Source organism: Hydra vulgaris, chromosome 07 (genome assembly GCF_038396675.1).
Source record: "Hydra vulgaris chromosome 07, alternate assembly HydraT2T_AEP".
NCBI classification, from domain to species: Eukaryota; Metazoa; Cnidaria; class Hydrozoa; order Anthoathecata; family Hydridae; genus Hydra; species Hydra vulgaris.
This window is the reverse complement of record NC_088926.1, coordinates 10,972,501-10,995,006: the sequence shown is the minus strand read 5'-3', so window position 1 is coordinate 10,995,006 and position 22,506 is coordinate 10,972,501. Positions and strand designations below refer to the sequence as shown.

Below are 22,506 nucleotides of genomic sequence, written 5' to 3'. Positions count from 1 at the left end.
TTATATCTTAATTTTTTAATGATGTGACATCTGTACAAGCCCTCTTGATACATTACATCAATTTTAGAATATTTTATATTACAACAATAACATTTTATATATTTAAACTTACATATTACAATATTACAATATTTCTGCTATTCTTAGTTCATTTTTCTTCTGCTATTCTTGCCATATTTTTTTCAGTTTTTGTTTCTTTGTGTTGAAGCATGAGTATGTATAGGAAAAAATAAATAAATAAATAACTCAAGTTAAATAAGTTATAATATTTTATATATAACATTTAAGTATTTGAATTATTTAGTGAAAAGGACTCTTATGTAAGTGTACATTGTTTATGTACATTATTTATGTATATCCTTTTTTAAATTAGTTATTTTATGTTTTTTTATTATTATTATTTTTTATTTTATTGTATTTTATATATATTTTTTTGACTACAGATATCATTTTTTATACTTGCAACTTTGAGCAAGGAAGACTTTGCCCACAATTGAGTACTCAAAGTAATGTTTGGAAAGTTAACCAATATGCAACACCAGAAGATGGAACTGGTCCATCTCAAGGTGCTGATGGTAGTATATGGTATATTTATTTTGATTCAACGAATGCTCAAAGTGGTTCGCTTGTCTATACCCAAGATACTACACTACCAAGCACCACTATTGTTCTTTCATTTAAACTCCATGCATATGGTGCTAACTGTGTTAAATTTAGTAAGTCATTATTTTTTAGTGCTTTAGATTTTAACTAATTACTATTAGTATTTTGGATTTTAATTCGTTACTATTAGTTTAAACTATAAAATTGTGAACTATATGAGCTATATCTATTTTTTTGTCATTGTGGCATTTTTGTTGATTGTTAATTTGTAAAAAATATTTTATATAAATTTATTAAAATTTATCATATTTATATAAATTTATTAAAATATTTATTATTTAAAGCTTCATTACTCAAATTTTCTAACAAAATTTACTTATCCTGTTTTAAAAATACTTTTTTTTAAATTTCAAATAGATGTCCTTTTTAAAGACACTAGTAGTGCTGTTATAAATGTTTCAAATCCTATTGTTTTATACAATCAATTTCAAACATCTTATGCTAGCCCATATACTCTATACACCTTTAACATGACAAGTTCATTTCAGGTATATTTATATATTAATTTTTTCAACTGGTTTTTTTGTAAATTGTAAATGGTAAAAAAAATCCAACATTTTTGTTATATAAGTTCAACATTTGTTTCAACAGTTATATATACTATAAGTTTAGGTATTTATGATTAGTAAAAATTAATTACATAAACTAATATTGTTAATGAAAATAATTACAAATATAATTTGTTCTTTTTATATTGCGTTACTTTGATATTAGAAAATTGAATTTCTTGCAATCTCAAATGGTGTTCAAGCAAATTATGCAATTGACGATATTTCATTGACAGCTGTCAGTAAGAACCTTGTATATTTATATAAATAAATAATATTTTTGGGTTTAAATTATATATTTATATATATATATATATATATATATATATATATATATATATATATATATATATATATATATATATATATATATATATATATATATATATATATATATATATATATAAAACCCAAAATAACCAAACTCAACAAACTAAAATGCTTAGTTTACTTGAATCATGTTTTTATTTACATTTGGAATAATTTTTTTTCTTTATTAATGTTTAGGACATTAAAAAACATTAATAAACAAAGAACAATATACTTTTAATGTTTGTTTAAAAAACAGGCACACTTGATTTAAATTATAGTGTTTTTTTTACTAATTTAAAAATATCAGTTTCCATGTAAATGTAAATAAGTAAATAATTACGCATTAAAAAATCGTTTTATTTTTTGTTTTAACATTTGTACTTTTTTTTTTTTTTTAATTTGTTTCAAAAGATTAACATTTATCTTAAAAAAAACATAATTATAAAAATAAAAGAAAACAACAGTCTATGATTAATACCTAATATAAAAATTCATTTGTGTTTTGTTACTTAATTAAAAAGCAATTCAATAATATAAAAGCATTAAAGATCAAACTTATCTAATTGTTAACAGGCTTTCAAAAAAGTTTTTTTTTTTTCAACAAAATTTTCTTTATCTATTGAAATGTATTAACTTTTTATATTAAAATTCATTAAAGAGACTTGCATTGTTGTAAAAAGTCATCATTTATAAAAACAAAATAATTTTTTCTTTTTTAATAACGTTTATTATAAAAAGTGCATACTTAAATCATTTTTATAATATAAATCAAAAAAACGATATACAACTGTCGATTATACTTTAAAAAAATCATTATTAGTAAATTGTTACTTTATTTAAAAGTGTTTTGCCTGGTCATATTATGACGTGCGATCACACATCTTCCTGTGAAACACTGTATATATATACATACATATATCTGATGTCAATGGAACTCAGTACACAGTATAAATTTATGTAAATATTTGTAAAAATCAGAGTTTTTATTTAGTAAAGATAAAAAACATTTTAATTTTTCAGTGTGTTTACTGTGAGAAAACAACATTATTAAAAAGTCCTTGATTAAGAAAATATTTTTTTTGTAAAAATTTTTTGATTTTTTAGAAATCTAAAAATAATTTAAGTAACCTGACTATATATACTATAGCATATTAATATAAGCATTTGCTCACTTTTTTTTTTTATCTTAATCAATAGGACTTTTTTAGAAAATTAAGAAAAAAACAAAGAATAATGAATGAAAAGATTGCTGCCCCATGCCAAACCCTCAGTTGATGTAGCAGCATCGACTGAGGGTTTCTACAAATAGCCTGACTTGCTGTGAGTTAGGATATTTGTCAGTTGTTGTATGTACTTAAGCCCCCAGCAGCAGGCTATTTCAGTATGATATATATATATATATATATATATATATATATATATATATATATATATATATATATATATATATATATATATATATATATATATATATATATACATAATACAAAAAGTATTTTTTTTATTATTTGATAGACTTCCTGCCCTTACCAAACCCTCAGTTGATGTAGCAGCACTTCTTGCATATTCTACCTATTTTGCCAGTGGACACCCAAGGGGTACCAAACAAGTACAAGGCACCCCGAGTTCTACCTATTTGTTAATTAATGTAGCAACACTCCTCGCATGTTCTACTTATTTGTTAGTCGATGTATGTAAACAGTAAAAAAAAAAACATTCCTAATGTTTTTTGTTTTTTTTGTAAACGCCCATTTTAAAAAACAAAACCAATTAAGAAAAGTAAAAATTTCTCTTTGTGTTTAAAAAGATAAAACTAAGTACAGTTTATGTCATTAAATTCAATTGAGGAAACTAATTAGTTTTAATCATTTTTTAAAAAAGCCTAAAAGACCAAATAATAGACTAGAATGTTTTTAAAAACATAAAGAATGTTTTTATATTTATTTTTTTAAGCTTTACATAGGTCGACTGACAAATAGGTAAATCATACAAAGAGTCTTGCTACATCCTTTGACAAAAGGTACAAAAACATGCATGGAGTGCTACTAAATAGAGTGAGAAATAGATAGAACATGCGAGAAGTGTTGCAGCAATGACTGACAAATTAGTAGAACATGTGAGGAGTTCTGCTTCATTAACTGAAGGTTTGGTTTGGGCAGGCAGTCTATCAAATAATAAAATTTTATATATATTTATATATATATATATATATATATATATATATATATATATATATATATATATATATATATATATGTATATATATATATATATATATATATATATATATATATATATATATATATATATATATATATGTATATATATTTTTTATTAAAAAAACAACATAAAGTTGATATTATATTATAAGTAGATATATATATATATATATATATATATATATATATATATATATATATATATATATATATATATATATATATATATATATATATATGTGTGTATATATATATATATATATATATATATATATATATATATATATATATGTATATATATATATATATATACATATTGTATTATGTTGTATATATTTCTTTAAGCAACTTGCTCAAGTTTTTGCCATCCTAATGCTACCTGTTTAAATAGAAGTTGTGTTTGTAATAGTGGTTTTACTGGAGACGGATTTAATAATTGCACAGGTGTTTTTGCTGTATTTAATTAAATATCTTTTGTAAACTATTTTTAATTTACTTTTATTTCTCAAAAGTTGTGTATTATGCTTTATAAAGATGTCTTCGTAAATTTATATAATTGTTATTGATTTTATTATTTATGTTTTTTGACATGTTTGGGAATTCTTCCCAAATAAAATATTGTGCATATTAGTTTTAAGATTGCTAAAACAAAATTATTTTTTCAAAAAATTGATTAAAATATATTTGTTAAATATTAAAATCAAGTACTTTCTTACTGGTATAAATATTTTTCAGTAAAATAGTATTTAATACAATATTTCATTTTTAATTCTGTTTAACAAATAAATAGTATTAAATTATTATACCATTATAATTAAACTATCTGTGGGGAACTACAAAATACGGGTCGTGGTAAAATATGGGTCTTGGTAAGTTTACTCTACACTGACCATTTCTATATTTATTCCTTACTTCAATATTTTTAGCAATATTTTTTAAGGGTAGAAAAACTATACTAATTGTCTGCCTTTTGAAGTTATGAATAAAATAATAATTTATGACATAATTAACTTTAAAATAGTTTAAACGCTTTGGTAATTGTTGTGTTAACCAGTGTTTATCAGCAGTGTGGATATTAGTATCCAAAACGGGTATTCTAAATAATATTTAAGATACCCGCTTGAAATGTGTTGATTAATTACAATTCGTATAGAAAGTTTTAAAAATATTTGGAATTAGACTTAGAAATATGTGGAACAAATAATTTTTTTATGATCTATATAATCTTTGTCATGGTAAGTCTATTCTACACTGACCCTTTCTTTACTTATTCTTTATAGAGTTTATTTATTTCAATAATTTTTAGTAAGTGGTAGAAATCTAAAATCTTTAAAATCTGCGTTTTGAGTAAATGATTAATGTTCAATACTTATAACTTATAATTGTAAAATTGGAAACGTTTTTTAAAAAAAGGAGAACTTTATTTCATTTTTTCAGACCATCCACACTTGGTTAAAGCCCTCACCTCGTTGATTAAGCACAAACCTTAGCACATTAGTAACTTAAGTATCCTTATTTTGACAAATGCACAAAATATTTGTACTATTGTTTTAATATTTAATGAAATTTTAAACTTTTTTAAAAACTCTGTCCCTTTTGTCTGTTATAGAATATAATATCTTTATACTTGTTATGTATATAACATCAATAGAACTTTAAAAATGTTTTATTTTATATTTTACAAATATAAAAAAGATTTAGGAAAAATAAAAAAAAATAATGTACCCTCACGTTGCACTTCAAAAGCAAAGCGAGCTAACCACTTCGACCACTCTTTTTTTAATACTAATTAATAAATAAAAGATAAAAAAACTTTATAAAATAAATATTAAATTACATGAATAAAAATTATTCAGAAAATAATGTTACAAAAATCAGAAAATTGCCGCAATACAGTTTTCAAGTAAAAGTATAACTATAAAACTTGATATATGTTTTAACATAATTTGAAGTTATTAATTAAACTTTAAAACATGGTATATGTTTTAACATAAGTTGAAATTATTATTAAACTTTAAAACTGCCATTATGTTATAACATAATTAGAAGTTATTATTAAAACTTTAACACTTCCTTTTGTTTTTAACATATTTTGAAGTTATTATTAAAACTTTAAATCTTGATATATATTTTTTACATAAGTTGAATATATCAAAACTGTAAAACTTGGTATATGTTTTAATATAATTTGAAATAATCGAAACTGAAAACTTGATATATGTTTTAACATAACTTGAAGTTATTATTAAAACTTTATAACTTATTATATGTTTCAACATAATTTGAAGATGTTATTAAAACTTTAAATCTTGATTTATGTTTTAACACAATTTGAAGATATTAATAAAACTTTAAAGCTGGTATATGTTTTAACATAATTTGAAGTTATTATTAAAACTTTAAATCTTGATATATGTTTTAACATAATTTGAATTTATCAAAACTGTAAAACTTTGTATATGTTTTAACATAATTAGAAATTATCAAAACTGAAAACTTGGTATATGTTTTAACATAATTTGAAGTTATCAAAAATGAAACCTTCGTAGATGTTTTAACAAAGTTTGAAGTTATTGAAACTTTAAAACTTGATATATGTTTTAACATAATTTGAAGTTATCATTAAAACTTTAAAACTTGACATATGTTTTAGCATAATTTAAAGTTATTATTAAAACTTAAAATCTTGATATATACGTTTTAACATATTTTTAAGTTATCAAAACTGTAAAACTTGGTATATGTTTTAACTTAATTTGTTAATATCAAAACTGAAAACTTGGTAAATGTTTTAACATAGTTTGAAGTTATTATTAAAACTTTAAATCTTGATATATGTTTTAACATAATTTGAATTTATCAAAACTGTAAAACTTTGTATATGTTTTAACATAATTAGAAATTATCAAAACTGAAAACTTGGTATATGTTTTAACATAATTTGAAGTTATCAAAAATGAGACCTTCGTAGATGTTTTAACAAAGTTTGAAGTTATTGAAACTTTAAAACTTGATATATGTTTTAACATAATTTGAAGTTATCATTAAAACTTTAAAACTTGACATATGTTTTAGCATAATTTAAAGTTATTATTAAAACTTAAAATCTTGATATACGTTTTAACATATTTTTATGTTATCAAAACTGTAAAACTTGGTATATGTTTTAACTTAATTTGTTAATATCAAAACTGAAAACTTGGTAAATGTTTTAACATAGTTTGAAGTTATTATTAAAACTTTAAATCTTGATATATGTTTTAATATAATTTGTAGTTATTAATAAAACTTGAGAACTTTGTTTATGTTTTAACATAAGTTGAAGTTATTATTAAAACTTTAAAACCCGATTTATGTTTTAACATAATTTGAAGGTATTATTAAAACTGCAAATCTTCATATATGTTTTAACATAATTTGAAGTTATTATTAAAACTTTAAAACTTGCTTTGTGTTTTCACATAATTTAAATAATTATTAAAACTTAAGAACTTTGTATATGTTTTAACATAATTTGAAGTTATTAAAACTGTAAATCTTGATATATGTTATAACATAATTTGGAGTTATTAAAACTTTAAATCTTGATATATGTTTCAACATAATTTGAAGTTATTATTAAAACTTTTAATCTTGATATATGTTTTAACATAGTTTAAAGTAATTTCAAAAATTAAATACTTGATATATGTTTTAACATAATTTGAAGTTGTTATCAAAACTTTAAAACTTGGTATATGTTTTAACATAATTTGAATATATCAAAACTGTAAATCTTGATTTAACATAATTTGAAGTTATTATTAAAACTTTAAAACTTGGTTTATGATTTAACATAATTTGAAGTTATTATTAAAACTTCAGAACTTTGTATATGTTTCAACATTATTTCAAGTTATTAAAACCATAAATCTTGATATATGTTTTAACATAATTTGAAGTTATTATTAAAACTTTGAATCTTTATATATGTTTTAACATAGTTTGAAGTTATTATTAAAAATTTAAATCTAGCTTTATGTTTTAACATAATTTGAAGTTATTGTCAGAACTTTAAAACTTGGTATCTAATTTAACATAATTTGAAGTTATTATTAAAACTTTAAATCTTGATATATGTTTTATCAATATTTGAAGTTATTTTTAAAACTTTAAATCTTGATATACGTTTTAACATAATTTGAAGTTATTATTGAGACTTTAATTCTTGATATATGTTTTAACATAATTTGAAGTTATTAAAACTCTAAAACTTGGTATATGTTTTAACATAATTTAAAAATTATTAAAAATGAAAACTCCATATATGTTTTAACATAATTTGAAGTTATCAAAACTGTAAATCTTGGTATATGTTATGACATGATTAAATGTTGTTATTAAAACTTGAAAACTTGGTTTATGTTTTAGCATAATTTGAAGTTATTATCAAAACTTTAAAACTTGTTTTATATATACATTTTTTTTTTAATCAATGTTTTACAATAAATTGTGTAGGCATAAACTGCCTGTCAACTTAATTATATAATACTTGACAATTACAGAGTTTGTATAACTAATAGAAAAAAAAATGTGAATTAGTTGTAGAGGAGCCATTCATTTTTTAGATGATTGTCTAGAAGCAGTTTAAACGTTTTTAGAGATAACGCTGATATAATGTGATTAGGAAGAGAGTTCTATTTATTTATTATTCTTAGAGAAAAAATATTCATACGTAAATTTAATCGGGTAGATTGTTTTTTTAGTTTATATATATGACCACTAGTAATTAATTTACTATCTATTTCAAAAAGACTTCTGTCACTATTGTTGTTTTTGCACCATTTGTAGACGTTGATTAGGTCTACATGAAGTAGCCTGTATTTTACAGTTGTCATATTTAATGCCAACAATCTTTGTTCATGCGGTAGATTCTGTTATCCATTGATTCATTTCGAAGCTCTTCTTAACACATTTTCTAATTGCCGTTTGTCTTTGAGAAGTCCAGGGTTACAGATTGATCCACAGTATTCTAGGTGAGGGCGGACTAGTGCTGAAAATAGTTTTTTGAAGGATAATAAGTCTGGATATAATGTAAATGTTCTTTTTATCATTCCTATTATTTTTGTGGCTTTGTTGACTTGAATAGTTGTGTGTTTGGAAATAATAAGTTCGAATCTATGTGAACACCTAAATCTCGTTCGCAATTTGTGGTTTTAATGTTTACTCTTATATTTTTTTCTGGATCATGCATATTATAAGTATGGGATTTGTTGTTGTTTCATAAGTGCATCACAGAACATTTAAACATTTATTAATTTATGTTAAATTTCATTCCCCATTTTTGAGACCATGTAACAAGAGCGTCGATATTATTTTGTAATTCTTGCGCAGATTGAGTATTTTCAATAGAACCGAAAGATTTTGGTATCGTCAGCAAAAAGAGCAGCTTTTGATTTGATTACTTTGGGGATATCGTTGACATATATCATAAAAAGTAAAGCTGAAAGGACGGAGCCTTGGGGAACTCCACTTTTAACGGGTACTCAGTTTGAATAATTTCCATTAACAACAACTCTTTGTCTACGGTTTTTCAAAAAGTTTTTAATCCAATATAGTATTGATCCATTTATACCATAAGCTTTAAGTTTAGAAATAAGAATTTTATGTGGAACTTTTTCAAAAGCTTTTTCAAAATCAAGATAAATGTTGTCGATGGGAATATTATTATCAAGTGATGACGTCCAATAATTAATTACAGTTAAAAGGTTAGTTAAGCAGGAATGATCTGGACGAAATCCATATTGGTGTGGACTGAATAAGTTATTTTTAATCAGTTGTGTCATAATATGATTTTTTATAATTTTTTCAAAGATTTTTATTAAAGTACAAGTTATACTGATAGATCTATAATTAAGTGCTTTTGATCTGTCTCTTTTTTTGAATATGGGTGTAATTGTTGCGTCTTTCCATATTTGGGGTATTGATCCACTCTCAACTACTTTGTTAAAAATAGTAGATAGATGTTTAGACATTTGAAAGCAAGTTTTCTTAAATATTATTGGCTGTAATGAATCAGGGCCTGGTGGTTTAGATGAGTTTAGACTTTTGAGGTATGTTTCGATATTTTCCGGACTTAGATCAATATTGTTTGTTAGTGGATTTACATTTTATATTTTAGGTTAAATGGTGGTGTTGCTGTTATTTTTTTGTTTGAAAAAGTATCAGCAAAAAAAATATTGAATAGATGAGCTTTATCTAGATCAGTAGTTGCAACAATATTATTGTATTGGATGTCAGGGAATGTTTCTTTGTTTTTTCTTTTTGATTTGACTTACGAGTAAAATGCTTTTGGATATTGGTCTATGTCTCTCGCCAGTTTTTTTTCAAATTCAATAATTGTTTTTCTGCACGCTGCTTTTGCTTTGTTTCGTGAAATGCGGTACTCATTATATGTTTCTTCATTTCTGTTCAATATATATTGACGATATTTCTCTCGTTTAAATTTAAGTTCATTGATTATTTGAAAGTCAATCCATTTTGAGCGTTTTATATTATTAAAGTTAGATTTTGGGATATTATTGTTGATAGTAGTTTTAAGTTTATTGAAAAAGATACTCCATAATTGGTCTGAGTTGGATGTTGGACAGAGTTTAATATTTGTAAGGTCTTCATTAATTTTGTCATAGTTCCCTTTTGTGTATAAATGCTTTGTATGGTATTGTGGTATATTTATAATAGATTCAATCAATACAGTAAAGTAGAGTAGTTGATGATGGCTTTTGCCAATGGGTGCTAGATGAGTTAAAAAGGAAATCATGTTTTCATCAGAAGTAAATAAGAGGTCAATAGTAGAAGGGCTTTGATTTTGTCTGATGTGTGTTTCTTTTGAAATATGTTGGGTTAAAAAAGAATCGCGAATATTTTCAGTAAATTTAATTGATTTAGAGGAATTTGTAATAGGCTGTTTTGGATTTTGCCAGATGATATCTGGGTAGTTAAAATCTCCTATAATAAGAATGTTTGGATATTTGTTTGAAAGTTTGGCAATGTGTTGATTTATGCAGTTAGTGTTTTCATTGTTACTATTTGGTGATCTGTAATATAAACTTAACAATAACTTAGAAGTTTTTGTTGCAATTTCACAACTGAGCGATTCAGATGGAAATATATCTAGGTTTATTAGGGATGACTTTAGTTTGTTATGTATAAATATTGCTAAACCTCTTTGGCAAGAACTATTCTTGTGATTTTTATGTAGTAAGTAATTTTCAATAGCAAACTCGAGATCATTAACTTCAATTTTTATAATTTTAGGTAGAGTTTCTGTTAAAAAAATAGTTTCGGGTTTCAGATTGTTTACAATTTGTTTGAGCTCATGGCGTTTATTTAAGAAGTAGTCGATGTTTGTGTATATAGCTTTGACGTATTTAATTTCAGTAACTTTTTTAATGGTTTGAAAATTAATCCAGTTTTTTATAGTTTTTTTATATTCTTTGTTTACTAAAATTAAGTTTGATGACTTCATTGCGCCTAATGCACCATCGAAAGGGTGAGTTTTCAAGGAGTATTTGGTTTTTCTTATTTCTTTCTTTTCTAAGTTGAGAATCGATTTGCCTTTCGGCGAGTGTCATATCTGGATTAATGAAGACGTTTAAATATTTTATCTTTTTGCGTAATTCCCTAGCGGCAAGTAAAACTTTATTACGTTCGCTGTTTTCAGGAAGTACTGCAATAATGGGCGGAGGAGTTTTTGAGTCTTTTTTGTTTTTTAATCTTATTATTTTAATAGGTTTTTCATTGCCTTTACCAATTTCCTCAAATATCTCGTCAATTATTTTTTTGTCGTCGTTGTTTTTTACAAGTTCATTTATTTTTTTTGATTCTGGAATTCCAAAAACGATAATGTTCTTTTCAAGCTTTTTTTTTTTCTTCCTGTTCAGATAATATAGTTTTGGTAATTGAGTTGACAACAATTGCTTTTCTGCAGATTTATTTTTGTGATAAAGATTTGACCAAAATGTAGCTGAACTATTTTCGGTTTCTTTTTTCGATTCTAATAATTAAATTCTATTTATAAGTCTTTGAATAGTTTCGTTTTGATCACGTATAATATCGGATAGTTCCGAACAGCTAAGTTTACCTTGCTTAATCATGAATATTGTTACGACGTTGTGTCGATTTTATGAAATTAATAATGAATAAATAATAATAATGTAAAATATGAAAATAATAATAGGATAATAATAACAGTAAAAGTAAAATAAAATTTACAATTAAAGAAAAAAAAAAAAAATCTGAAAGAAAAAAACTATATATTTATTACATTATATTTATTATGTTATATGAATTTTATAAAGAAAACAAATATATGTATGTATATATATATATATATATATATATATTATATATATATATATATATATATATATATATATATATATATATATATACATACATATACATATATATATATAGACTGAAAATTAAATTGGAAAAAAAAAGGAAAATAGAGAAGTTTATAAAAACTTGCAAACAAAACAACAAGAAAAAAGAATTATGAATAAAAATTTAAAAAAAAAAATAGTAATAATTATGTTTCTTACGTATTCAGAAAAAAAAATACCGCTTGTCACATTGAATGCAAAAGATGAAAAAGGTGCATATGTTTTAACATAATTTAAAGTTATTATTAAAACATTTAATCTTGATATATGTTTTAACCTAATTTGAGTTATTATTAAAACTTTAAAACGTGTTAAATGGTCTAACATAATTTGAAGTTATTATTAAAACCTTAATACTTCGTGAATGTTTTAACATAATTTAAAGTTATTAGAACTGTAAATCTTGATAAATGTTTTAACATAATTTAAATTTTTTTATTAAAACTTTAAATCTAGCTTTATGTTTTAACATAATTTAAAGATATTATTATAACTTTAAAACTTGGTGTCTGTTATAATATTATTTGAAGTTATTATTAAAACTTTGATCCTTGATATATGTTTTTACATAATTTGGAGTTATTATTAAAACTTTCAAAGTTGGTATATGTTTTAACATAATTAGAAGCTATTATTAAAACTTTAGAACTTTGTATATGTTTTAACATAATTTGAAGTTATTAAAACCGTAAATCTTGATATATGTTTTAACATAATTTGAAGTAACTATTACAACTTTAAATCTTAATATATGTTTTAACAAAATTTGAAGTGATTAATAAAACTTTAAATCTTGATATCTGTTTTAACATAATTTGAAGTTATTATTAAAACGTTAAAACTTGCTATATGTTTTAACATAATTTAATGTTATTATTAAAACTTTAAAACTTGCTTTATGTTTTAACATAATTTGAAGTTATTATTAAAAAATTAAACCTAGCTTTAAGTTTTAACATAATTTGAAGTTATTATTAGAACTTTAAAACTTTGTATACATTTTAACATAATTTGAAGTTATTATTATAACTTAAAATCTTGATATGTGTTTTAACAAAAAATGAAGTTATTATTAAAACTTGAAATCTTGCTTTACGTTTTAACATAATTTGAAGTTATTATTATAACTTTAAAACTTGGTATATGTTATAACATTATTTGAAGTTTTTATTAAAACTTTAAATCTTGATATATGTTTTAACATAATTTGAAGTTATTATTAAAACTTTAAAACTTGCTTTATGTTTTAACATAATTTGGAGTTATTTTTAAAAATTTAAATCTAGCTTTATGTTTTAATATAATTTGAAGTTACTATTAAAACTTTATATCTTAATATATGTTTAAACATAATTTGAAGTTACTATTAAAACTTTAAATCTTAATATATGTTTTAACATAATTTGAAGTTATTAATAAAACTTCAAATCTTGATATCTGTTTTAACATAATTTGAAATTATTATTAAAACGTTAAAACTTGGTATATGTTTTAACATAATTTAAAGTTATTATTAAAACTTTAAAACTTGCTTTATGTTTTAACATAATTTGAAGTTATTATTAAAAATTTAAACCAAGCTTTTATGTTTTAACATTATTTGAAGTTATTATTAGAACTTTAAAACTTGGTATACATTATAACATAATTTGAAGTTATTATTATAACTTTAAATCTTAATATATGTTTTAGCATAATTTAAAATTGTTATTAAAACTGTAAAACTTGCTTTATGTTTTAACATAATTTGAAGTTATTATTAAAACTTTAAATCTAGTTTTATGTTTTAACATAATTGAAGTTATTATTATATCTTTAAAACTTGGTATATGTTATAACATTATTTGAAGTTATTATTAAAACTTGAAATCTTGATATAAGTTTTAACATAATTTGAAGTTATTATTAGAACTTTCAAAGTTGAGATATGTTTTAATATAATTAGAAGTTATTATTAAAACTTTAAATCTTGCGATATGCTTTGACATAATTTGAAGTTATTATTAAAACTTTAAATCTTTATTTATGTTTTAACATAATTTGAAGTTATTATTAAAACTTTAAAACTTGGTATACATTTTAACATAATTTGAAGTTGTTATTATAACTTTAAGTCTTGATATATGTTTTAACATAATTTAAAATTATTATTAAAACTGTAAAGCTTGCTTTATGTTTTAACATAGTTTGAAGTTATTATTAAAACTTTAAATCTAGTTTTATGTTTTAACATAATTTGAAGTTATTATTATAACTTTAAAACTTGGTATATGTTATAACATTATTTGAAGTTATTATTAAAACTTGAAATCTTGATATATGTTTTAACATAATTTGAAGTTATTATTAGAACTTTCAAAGTTGATATATGTTTTAATATAATTAGAAGTTATTATTAAAACTTTAAATCTTGCGATATGCTTTGACATAATTTGAAGTTATTATTAAAACTTTAAGTCTTTATTTCTGTTTTAACATAATTTGAAGTTATTATTATAACTTTAAAACTTGGTATATGTTTTAACATAATTTGAAGCATTATTATAACATCAGATATTACAATATATTTAAACATACTTTGAAGTTATTATTAAAACTTTAATCCTTGATAAATGTTTTAACATAATTTGAAGTTATCAAAACATAAAATTTTGATATATGTTTTAACATAATTTGAAGCTATTATTAAAACAATAAAAGTTGATATAAGTTTTAACATAATTTGAAGTAATAATATAACTTTAAAACTTGGTGTATATTTTAACATAATTTGAAGTATTATTATAACCTTAACTCTTGCTATATGTTTTAACATACTTTGAAGTTATTACTAAAACTTTAAAACTTGGTATATAATTTAACATAATTTGATATTATTAAAATTTTAGAACTTGATATATGTTTTAACATATTTTAAAGTTATTATTAAAACTTTAAATCTTTAAAATGCTTTAGCATAAGTTGACGCAAGTATTAAAACTTTAAAACTTGGTATATGTTTTAACATAGTTTGAAGTATTATTATAACATTAAATCTTGCTATATTTTTTAACATACTTTGAAGTTATTATTAAAACATTGAAACCTGATACATGTTTTAACATAAATTGAAGTTATTATTAAAATTTTAAAACATGGTATATAATTAAACGTAATTTAAACATATTATTAAAGTTTTAGAACTTGCTATATGTTTTAACATAACTTAAAGTTCTTATTAAAGCTTTAAATCTTGATATATGTTTTAACATAATTTAAAGTTATCAAAACTTTTAATTTTGATATAAGTTTTAACATATTTTGAAACTATTATTAAAACTTTAAATCTTGATATTTCTTTTAACATAATTTGAAGTTATTATTAAAACTTTAAAACTTGGTGTATGTTTAAACATAATATGAAAGTATGATTAAAAATTTAAATCTTGCAATATGTTTTAACATAATTTGAATTTATTATTAAAACTTTAAAACTTGGAATACGTTTTAACATAATTTGAAGTTATCAAAACATTAAAACTTGGGACATGTATTAACATAATTTGAAACTATCAAAACTGAAAACTTGGTATATGTTTTAAAATAATTCGATGTAGTTATTTCGACTTTAAAATTTGGTATATGTTTTAACATAATTTAAAGTTATTCTTAAAACTTTAATCTTGATATATGTTTTAACGTAATTTGAAGTTAATTTTAAAACTTTTAAACTTATTATATATTTTAACATACTTTGAAGTTATTATTAAAACTTTAAATCTTGATATATGTTTTAACATAATTTGAAGTTATCAAAACTTTAAATTTTGATATATGTTTTAACATAACTTGAAGTTATCAAAACTGTAAAACTTGGCATACGTTTTAATATAATTTGAAATTATCAAAACTGAAAACTTGGTATATGTTTCAAAATAATTTGAAGTTGTTTTTAAAACTTTAAATATTGATATATGTTTTAACATAATTTAAAGTTATTATTAAAACATTAAAACTTGGTATATGTTTAAACATAGTTTGAAGTTATTAATAAAACTTCAAATCTTGATACATGCTTTAACATGTTTTGAAGTTATTATTAAAACTTTAAATCTTGATATATGTTTTAACATAATTTGAAGTTATTATTAAAACTTTAAATCTTGATATATGTTTCAACATAATTTGAAGCTATAATTAAATCTTTAAATCTTGGTATGTTTTAACATAGTTTGATTTAATCAAAACTGAAAACTTGGTATATGTTTTAATATAATTTGAAGTTATCAAAACTGTAAATCTTGATACATGTTTTAACATAGTTTTAAGTTATTTTCAAAACTTTAAAACTTGATATATGTTTTAACATAGTTTGAAGTTATTATCAAAAATTTAAATTTTGATTTATATTTTTATATAGTTTGAAGTTATTATTAATACTTTTAAACTTGGTTTATGTTTTAACATAATTTGAAGTTATTTTTAAAACTTTAAATCCAGATGTATGTTTTAACATAATTTGAAGTTATCAAAACTTTAAGTCTTGATATATGTTTCAACATAATGTAAAGTTATCAAAACATTAAAACTTGGGACATGTATTAATATAATTTGAAACTATCAAAACTGAAAACTTGGTATATATTTTAAAATAATTTGATGTAGTTATTTTGACTTTAAAACTTGGTATATGTTTTAACATAATTTAAAGTTATTCTTAAAACTTTAATCTTGATATATGTTTTAACGTAATTTGAAGTTATTATTAAAACTTCTAAACTTATTATATGTTTTAACATACTTTGAAGTTATTATTAAAACTTTAAATCTTGATATATGCTTTAACATAATTTGAAGTTATCCAAACTTTAAGTCTTGATATATGTTTCAACATAATGTAAAGTTATCAAAACTAAAAAACTAGGTATATATTTTAACATAATTTGCAATTATCAAATCTGAAAACTTGGTATTTGTTATTACATAATTCGAAGTTATCAAAACTGTAAATCTTGATATATGTTTTAACATAGTTTAAAGTTATTAATAAAACTTTAAAACTTGGTATAGGTTTTAACTTTATTTGAAGTTATTATTAAAACTTGAAAAGTTGACATTTGTTTTAAAATCTGATATTTTTTAACTATTATAAAACAAAAAGTTTAATTTAAAAACTCATTGAAAAGAAACTTTTAAGAATGAAACCAGAATAAAGTTTGTTAATTACGATAAAAAAATAGAAAAAATAAAATTAAAGATAAGTGCATATAAAAAAATATGGAATTAATTAAGAATAATTACATCAGGCTTGAAAAAAAAAGAAAAATTGAACAAAAGTAACTTTCAGATATTTTTAATGGAAATTATGGAAATGGTTTGTATCAGATTTCTTATTGTTTAATTGTTTTGCATCTTAGCTTATTTTACAGTTTTATTGATAATTTCATAAGAGAAATTCAAAAAGTTATATTATATTTGTATTTAAATGGTGACTAATTTTGTATTTTAAAGATAATAAAAGAAAAACAAATTAAAGAAAAATTAGCTAAAAGCTACTATCATTTTAAATATTGTTCAAGCAAATTAAACTAACCAATTGATACAAAATTTCGTTTTTGTTAAATCATTTTCAATGATGGTGCAATCTTTCTAAATTTTTTGCAATAGCAATGTTGACCTTTTTTTGATAGCAAGTTTGACCTTTTTTTAATAGCAAGTTTGACTATTTTTTTACTCATTAAACTTTAACTTTAACTATAAAAATAAGTAGGGAGAAAATTCTAATAAATAATAAATTTGATAAATAATATAAAGTAACAATTAATATAGCAGAGAAAATTGTAATTGTAATTGGGTAATTAAAAATATAACTTTTTGTAAGTCTGATGTTATTGCTGTGATAAAGTCTGATAAATAGAAATTAGAACAACAATGGTCTTAGCCTTAAACAACATCATTTTGTGATAATAATTAGATAATACTTTTAGAATCTCTGTTTTTTGTCTCTATATGAGTTTTGAGTCTATACGAGACAATAGTTTTGAGACAAGATCTTGTACAAAATTAAGAAAAAATGAGATTTTTAAAAAAATAAGAAACTGTAAAAGTAACTTAAAATTTTCAGAAAAATGTGTGTTTTATGATTTTTTATTATTCATAATGACGTAATCATAAATTTTCTAAATTTATCAAATTAGGTTGTATCTTGAAATAAGGCTAAAGTCATTCAAGGTTGCAGCTATTATTCTCTTCTGCCTCTTACTATGATGGTTTCTTGAAATTGAAAACTTTGCTCACATTAAAAGTGTGTTGATTTATTTTAACGCATTTATTAATTAGCATAACTTTTCTAATTTGAATCCAATCATAATCCAATCTTTTAGTGGTGGCCCTCTCAGCCTTGGGAAGATAAATTAACATAAAAGCAAAAAAAAAATGTAACTAAAAGACTTCAAAATTTTCAATGCACAAGTTCTGATAACGAAGACCAGAAATTTGAGTTTGATTCCAAAAGGTTTTTTCTTTAAGCAATTAAACTTATTCATTACTGATTTAAGATTATACTTCAACTTTTTTACAATAATTTGCACATCTTTAAAAGTTTAGGCACTAGCAACGCAGGATTGTACTCAAGTGCTTCCTTATCTTCGTTTTTATCAGAATTTGCATAAGCATGATTTTTGTCTTTAAACTCTTCTTCGTGTTGTTGTTGAACTACACTTGCTTGGTGCGTTGCAAGAGCTCTGAAATGTGCATGCTGACATGTCACTCCCTGCATCTGATTCCTTGTTGCTGTGGCCTAATATGAATTTTTATTTGCTCTATTGATATCTGTAATCCTCTTTTATTGTGTTATTATTTGTTTTACACAAAGGTGTATTCTATGTTCATAGCAAATATGATTAAGTTGTTGTGAGAGACAGCCGCTTTTAGTGCAAACATGTGTCCCATCCACAGTATGACCAATTCAATCTTGGTCAGGATCAATGCCGAATGTCAATAAATCATTATTTTGCATCCTCAACAATGTTTTGGCATCATATTTATTGCCCATTTTGATCATACCAAGATTTTTATAATAATTGCTGGATCCAAGATTATGGATGTTCATAAATTTCAACTTTAGCTTTATTGTAACTTTCAATCAGCTTTTGCAACAATGGATTTGCAATTGGTTGAAAAGTCCAAGATCTGATGCTGGCAACATTTTTGTAAGTCAATATTAGTTTCACTTTAAAAAATGAGTCGTAGATTTTTTGGATTTGTCAGAGGCAGAAAGAACATGACAATATTGATGGAACTTATATAAAATGGAGTAAATTTTTTGGTATTGTAATCTAATCGTTTGATAAATTTGTCCTTTGCATTTTTTGTTTGATAAACATTTTTCAAAACTGGACAGTAGTTTTGCCATTTTGAATCAGTTTCTTTTACAATTTTTTCCATTTTATAATTTAAATCTGTTCAAAATTAAAAATCATTTAAGTTGCAATTGTTATTCCAAATTTTGTAAATTAAGTTAATTATACTTCCTTTTAGTTTATTACAGTACATTTATTGTTATTTTTTATGTTATGTGAGTAATGGCATCAGCATAATTTTTAAGATTTTTAAAAATATTAAATTCGAGATTACTGAAAAAGATTGAAAACCTTCAAAAATAGTGCTTTTTATTTTTTGTATGTTCATGCATTTTTATCAGAGAAATATGTGAAAATGAATCCATGTAAGACAATTTATGCTGAGGACTCTTCTCTCATTCAAAAAAAAAAATTTTGAAGGTTATTAATATATTCCAGCAATCTCAGTTTTAATATTTTTCACATTTTCTTGTTATTCTGAGAATAACGAGAACTTAATTTCTCATTATTCTCAGAACTTTTAAGTTGACAGAAATTTCAGAGACCAAGATTTCTGAGACAAGCAAGACCAAGCTTTCTGAGACAAGCAAGTCCAAGATTTCTGAGACAAGCAAGACAAAGCTTTTTGAGACAAGCAAAATTTGAAAGTATATAAATTGATGTTTGTTATCAGAAAGGTCTTGTGAATAAATAAAAAATTATACTTGGAAGTCGCATTATCAATTCTCATTAATTATTCAATTTAGTGTTGATTAAAAACAACCTCATAAGGATTGTATTTTTGGGAATAAGAAAAAAAATAAATAAGATTCAAGTCAAAAAATTCAAATTTGACTTTGCAACAAATATGTGATTGGTTCTTAATTATATGCCCAAGTCAAACATGATGAAGTCAATGCAAATCTTTATATAAAATGAGTCAATGCAAACCAAATAAGAGAATTAATTTAAGATGAGACCTAAAACAAAAAAAAAATTTAAGATTAAAAAGTTGTAACATTAAAAATAGAACATTTACCATTAACAATAAACGATAATTTAGCAATAAAAATTAATTACATACACAGTGCTGTACACTGTGATAATTTGGGTTGTACCGGAAGTAAAAAAAAATTTTTTGTTTAAGAGAATTTTTTCACTAATGAAAAGTTATGTTATGTTTGTATGATATGAATTTTATTAACAATATAAGTATCATTCCTTAAATTCACATAAACTTAGTTACTTACATATAACATATAAGTAAGCAACATTGATAAAGTTCACCACTATAACTATAGTTATAAAACGTTATGAATAAAAATGACATTTTTTAAATGTGTTTAATTGCCTTTATTTATTGTTTGACTTAAAGTCAAATATTAAATAAAAGTTTTAAAATCCAATGTTACTTTTAAAGTAATTTATAACTTTTGAAATTTTTAGTTTAGGTGTATTAGTTTGTGCACCTATACCGGTCAATTGGTATGGGATTATGTCTGGTTACGGCACTGGTACAAGCAGATTTGCTGGTAACAAATCTCAGGTCACAAAATCTTGTATTACATCGTGTATTAATTAGGCTTCAGAGCCTCTGGAAAATCTTTAACAGTGCCATTATAAAAAAACAAATCTTTTATTCCTCCTTTCTTTCAAGGTTCAGATTTTGTTACCTCACCTAAAGACAAAGCTGAATTGTTTGCTAAGAATTTTTCTTAAATCTCATCTTTTGGTTCCTCTAATTACAACCTGTCTGAAATTGCCGACAAACAGGTTGATTGATTGCCTGACATTTGTATCACTGCAGTCTCTGTGTTTAAAGTGAATTTCTGCTCAGACTCTTCTACAGCTTGTGGTCTGTACAACATACCTGTTACAGCCTTGCAGAAGTGTTTTCTAGAGCTGTCGTCTATATTTTCAAAACTATTTAACAAATGCTTATCAGAGTCTTGTTTTCTCAGTGGCTAGTGAACTTTTACTCAGATAAAACTTTTTTTTTTTCAGCTAATTTTTATTGTATTAATCTTCCTATATTTATGCTCTGTAATATACTTGATTACCATTCGAGTCATCTACACTTGGTCTTCTAGGATTAACTCTTACTTCAGATCTTTCTTGGAATTCGTATATTAAATTCATTGCAAAATTAGCAACTGCCAAGGTTGCATCTCTTTATTGTGCTTGCTACGTTCTTACTTTTGATTCTATTCCTTATCTCAATAAATCTCAAATCCGTTCTTTTATGGAATACTGAATAATGGAGCTGATCTTCAAATGATGCCCTTTTTCTTATAGACATGGTGCAAAAACGCATTGTAAACATAGTTGGATCTTGCTGCTAACCTTCAACAATTGTTGCATTGTCGTAATGTTGCTTGTCTTTTTCTTTTCTATAAATATCATAATGGGCACTGCAAATTCATTCTCATTGTTATTTGTAATTCAGTTAAGTCTCATCCTTTTATTGTGTGTGTTCCTAAGTGCTGCAAAAATTCTTATTTGTCTAGTTTTTGTCCTTGAACATAAGTTCTTTGAAATTTTCTTCCTTCTTGTTTTCCTGATTCATATAATTTGCAATCTTTCAATTTGTCTCTTAATTCTTATCTTGCTTTATTAAATTGCAGCCTTGTTGAAAATGAAGATGTTTAAAACATATATCTTGTACATATCCTAGAATCTTGGGAAAAACTTTTATTTCCAAAAGATTCTAGTACAGCCAAAAATTAAACATAAAGAGCAAAATAAAAAATGTTAAATAATAAAAATACAAAAAACTAGTGTAAAAGCTATTTTTATACTTTATAATTTTATTATTTATTATACTTTAGCGCTGTCAAACTGAATCATTTGATTTTAGAGTAAACTAAACTTTATATTAAATCTTTTCAAAGTATTATTTATTAGAAACTGTCTAACCACCTTTGGTAAACCAATATTTTTAAAGAACCATTTAAAACATTTTTATAAAAGAATTATTGTTTTATAAATTTGGCTACTCTAGATATCAAATTAATTTCAA

At 22.7% G+C, this 22,506-nt stretch overlaps 1 protein-coding gene across 1 annotated transcript in view; it reads left to right on the top strand.

Annotated features, from left to right (window-relative positions):
• The window catches only part of LOC136082288 (uncharacterized), an 88,058-nt gene that overhangs the window by 10,106 nt on the left and 55,446 nt on the right, over window positions 1-22,506 (top strand). The window contains exons 2-5 of the mRNA XM_065801015.1: window positions 444-716; window positions 1,021-1,151; window positions 1,378-1,453; window positions 4,088-4,186. Of these exons, the coding sequence (XP_065657087.1) occupies window positions 444-716; window positions 1,021-1,151; window positions 1,378-1,453; window positions 4,088-4,186 (579 nt within the window). The remainder of the gene's footprint in view (window positions 1-443; window positions 717-1,020; window positions 1,152-1,377; window positions 1,454-4,087; window positions 4,187-22,506) is intronic.